The 3,874-nt window shown below is 50.1% G+C and overlaps 1 protein-coding gene across 1 annotated transcript; it reads left to right on the forward strand.

The window, feature by feature from the left end:
- Nucleotides 1-468: 468 nt before the first annotated feature.
- LOC105806875 (carbonyl reductase [NADPH] 1-like) lies at nucleotides 469-3,294 on the forward strand. Its single transcript, XM_012640084.1, has 3 exons — nucleotides 469-757; nucleotides 1,309-1,416; nucleotides 2,858-3,294. Exons 1-3 carry the CDS (start codon nucleotides 469-471, stop codon nucleotides 3,292-3,294), a joined length of 834 nt encoding a protein of 277 aa, XP_012495538.1.
- Nucleotides 3,295-3,874: the final 580 nt, after the last annotated feature.

Here is a 3,874-nt window from a genome sequence, read left to right on the forward strand (position 1 = left end):
AGAAACAAACAAAAAAAGTCCATACAAATGCCACATTTCTTCAAGCACAACTATGAATGGTTGAATGGTTGCAGGAACACGAAGAAAAACCCTTAAAAACCAGAGAACCAGGGATTAGGGGTGAATTCAGATCTAGGCACGAGATCAACAGAAATTCTTTATCACTGTCAGACGGGCAGCCAGGGGCACGGATCAGCCATGGTCTTCTGCCTGCGGTTTTGCAAAGCCCTGCCACAGAGCTCTGTTTAGCATCCTCTGCTCTGGGGAGGTTAGGGCAGGTCCCGCAAGCCCCTCCCTGGCGGGGGCGGTTCCTGCACCTGCGCGCCAGCCATGGGCTCCTGGAGCTTGTCTTACCTGAGCGCACCTGGCATCCTCCACACTCGCACAGACGCTCCCACGAGCCGCGCTGCTCCAGCACCTCGGCCTGATCCCTTCTCCACACAGGTGCCCCGCGCGCCCCCCCGGGCCATGTCGTCCTGCAGCCGCGTGGTGCTGGTGACCGGCGCCAACAAGGGCATCGGTTTTGCCATAGCTCGCGACCTGTGCCGCCAGTTCTCAGGGGACGTGGTGCTCACGGCGCGGGACGCAGCGCGGGGCCAGGCGGCTGTGCAGCAGCTGCAGGCGGAGGGCCTGAGCCCGCGCTTCCACCAGCTGGACATCGACGACCTGCAGAGTATCCGCGCCCTGCGCGACTTCCTGCGCAGCGAGTATGGGGGCCTCGACGTGCTGGTCAACAATGCGGGCATCGCCTTCAAGAGTAAGGAGTTGGTGTGCTCAGAGGGGAGGTGACCTCCGGGAGAGCCTCCTGCCCCGTGGGAGAAACCTTGCGACCCCTCCCGCTTGGAGGGACTGAACAGACTCCCAGGAGCAGAGGGAGGGCAGGGCCCAGAGAGGCAGAGTTCTCAGGGAGAGGGAGGGACTTCCAGCCAAAGGGAACTTGGTGATTCCTTGGCTGGGACTCCTGGGGATCTTTTCCAGATTTTCCAAAGTTTTGCTGAGATTAAACTTTACGGAAGTTGGGTGAAGTTTTAACTGATTTTGAGATAAACAAGAAATTGCAAAAAATGAATACACTGAGATCCAGTGTGTGAACCCTTCATCCACCTTCCCCCTGTGGTACCATCATTCAAAAACACTGTGTGGAAAGTTACCAAACCAGGAAATTGACAGGGGAACAATACTGTAGCTAGAGGGAGACTCTAGTGGTGCAGTTCGCAAGGATTCAAAGGCACTTTTTTTTGTATCATTCTATGAGATGTCACTCCATGGCTACTGTCCTTTAACTCTGTTCTCTTTCTCCCCTAAAAGCTGCTGATCCCACACCCTTCCATATTCAAGCAGAAGTGACCATGAAAACAAACTTTTTTGGTACCCGAGATGTCTGCACAGAGTTACTCCCTCTAATAAAACCCCAAGGTGAGTGTGATGGGAACAGCACACCTCGTCTGCGCCCCGGGATCCAGCCCCTGCTGACTCCCCATGCTGCGGGTGCACCTGCCTCCTTGCTTTGTCTCTGCCCTGCCAGGCACAGTTTTGCTTCAGGACTTTGTCCTCGCTTCTCCGGTGGCTCTCGGTGCTCTCTGTCCCGTTGGTCTTTGCTCACCTGGCTCTTTCTTATCCTTCAGGTCTTAGCCCAGTGTCTCCTCAGACAGGCTGCTTATTTGCTCTGTGCCCCTCACACGTTGCAGTGCAGTAGGATTTCATCCTGCGCCCTCTCTCTGCTCCATCAGACTGATCTTATTCAGGCTGGTGGAGCCTTCACTACCACCAATCCTCCAGGCCCTTCTAAACTGTCTCACCTGCCTAGAACACTCCCAGAGCGGCCCCCTCCCACTCTATAATACAACAGACATTTCCAGAGGATGCTCATACTTCTCCCCAAAACATCTTGGACACTGACCCCACTGTCCACCCATGAGGATCCTGCAGGTCACCATGCTCTGCCCCCATATCACCACTGACCAGGGCCTAGCAGTTGTGCCCACAGAGTTTATCCTGAATTCACCTCATGCCAGCTCAACAATAGGCCCTCAGCTGTCATCCTGGACAACTGCAAACCCTCCTAGGGCCTCTCCTTTCTTGGATCTTTTCCTTTCCCAGGATCCTGCCTGCTGTGTCACTCCCCTCCCCCAAATCCTTCCAGAACAAAGTCCAAGCCCATAGCATGGTTTAGAGGGATGTGCATGATCTGCCGCTGCCTAGCCCCAGGCCCATGTTAACTCCCCTTCAGCATGCTCCCTATTCTGGCCATGACTGCCATATGTGTTGCATTGTAAACTGCTGTAGTACTCACCCCAAGTAATGGGACAGGACATGAACCCACCCATTAAATACACAGCAATTTAGACATGTAGCCACTTTTTAAAAAAAAAAAAAAAAGTAGATTTAGGGAGTAATAGTCGTTTTTTATTACTTGGCTCATGCACAGTGGAGCAGTATAGGCTTATAACATACCATTAACCTGACTAGTGTATATTGTACTCAGTGAGTAATTTTCCATCTCACAGTCCCTATTACCCCTCTTCAGAGTCTCCAATATCCACTAAGTCACTCTGCATGACAACGCATACCCACTGCTTAGCTCCCACTTATAAGTGAGAACATATTGTATTTGGTTCTTTTTTCCTACGTTACTTCACTTAGAATAATGGCCTCCTATTCCATCCAAGTTGCTGCAGAAGACATTATTTCATTCCTTTTGATTGTGGAGTAATATTCCATGGTATATAAATATACCACGCATTCTTATGTCTTTGCAGTTGTGAATTGAAGCAGCCACATTTAGAAAGATTAAAGGGGGTGGCCTAATGATTGAAATCATTAGGTCTTTCTACATAATGATTGTGGTGTATTTTAGGCAGAGTGGTGAATGTGTCTAGCATGGAGAGTCTCAGAGCCCTTAAAAACTGCAGCCCAGAGCTGCAGCAGAAGTTCCGCAGCGAGACCATCACGGAGGAGGAGCTGGTGGGGCTCATGAACAAGTTTGTGGAAGATACGAAGAAGAGAGTGCACCAGAAAGAGGGCTGGCCCAGCACCGCATACGGAGTTTCAAAGATTGGCGTCACAGTCCTGTCGAGAATCCAGGCCAGGAACCTGAGTGAGCAGAGGAAAGGAGACAAAATCCTCCTGAATGCCTGCTGCCCAGGCTGGGTTAGAACCGACATGGCAGGACCCAACGCCCCCAAAAGTCCAGAAGAAGGAGCAGAGACCCCGGTGTACTTGGCCCTTTTGCCCCTGGATGCTGATGGACCTCATGGACAGCTCATATCGGAGAAGAAAGTTCAACAGTGGTGAGCTGGACTCACAGCTCCATCTCTCAGCCCCATTTCGTACCCTGTCCTGATTTGACCCAAAGGAAATTTACAATTTCAAAAATATTCCTATCCAATAAAAAAAAAAATCAAACCAAAACATCCCTACCAGGTACTCACTAATGTATTACGAATGGAGTAAGCTACTCATGCAATTGACTACTAATTCTACAAAGTCTTTTGTAATTTCCTTTGTGATGTAGAGAGAGGAAAACATGTGATGACTGAAAATAATGAATGAAAGTCAATAGATGAATAAATGGTTCTTTATAAAGGTCCATGTGTGCGGATTGTTTACATGCTGATCCAGCTCTTTCTCAGATGTATGGTCAACCTAAAAGTTAGATCAAGGGAAGGAACAGTTTAACTCAAGGGTCAGCAAACCCAGAAAGTAAAGAAGGAGGCAGACAGTGAATGTCTCAGCTTTGTGAGGCACACAATCTGTTTCAAGTACTCACGTCTGCCAGTGGGTAACAGGAAAGCAGACGTGTCAACCATGAGCACAGCTGGACTTGTCCACTGAGCTTTAGGGAGACGTGGACAGTACCACAGAGAGAAAGGAA

This window comes from Propithecus coquereli, unplaced genomic scaffold, assembly GCF_000956105.1.
Source record: "Propithecus coquereli isolate 6110/MARCELLA unplaced genomic scaffold, Pcoq_1.0 Scaffold148, whole genome shotgun sequence".
NCBI classification, from domain to species: Eukaryota; Metazoa; Chordata; class Mammalia; order Primates; family Indriidae; genus Propithecus; species Propithecus coquereli.

Excerpts from the sequence above, each read along its gene's own strand:
- LOC105806875 (XM_012640084.1), top strand. The coding sequence starts at position 469 with ATGTCGTCCTGCAGCCGCGTGGTGCTGGTGACCGGCGCCAACAAGGGC. Across the intron at positions 758-1,308 it reads TGCGGGCATCGCCTTCAAGA|CTGCTGATCCCACACCCTTC; the intron begins GTAAGGAGTTGG and ends CTCCCCTAAAAG. Across the intron at positions 1,417-2,857 it reads CCCTCTAATAAAACCCCAAG|GCAGAGTGGTGAATGTGTCT; the intron begins GTGAGTGTGATG and ends GGTGTATTTTAG.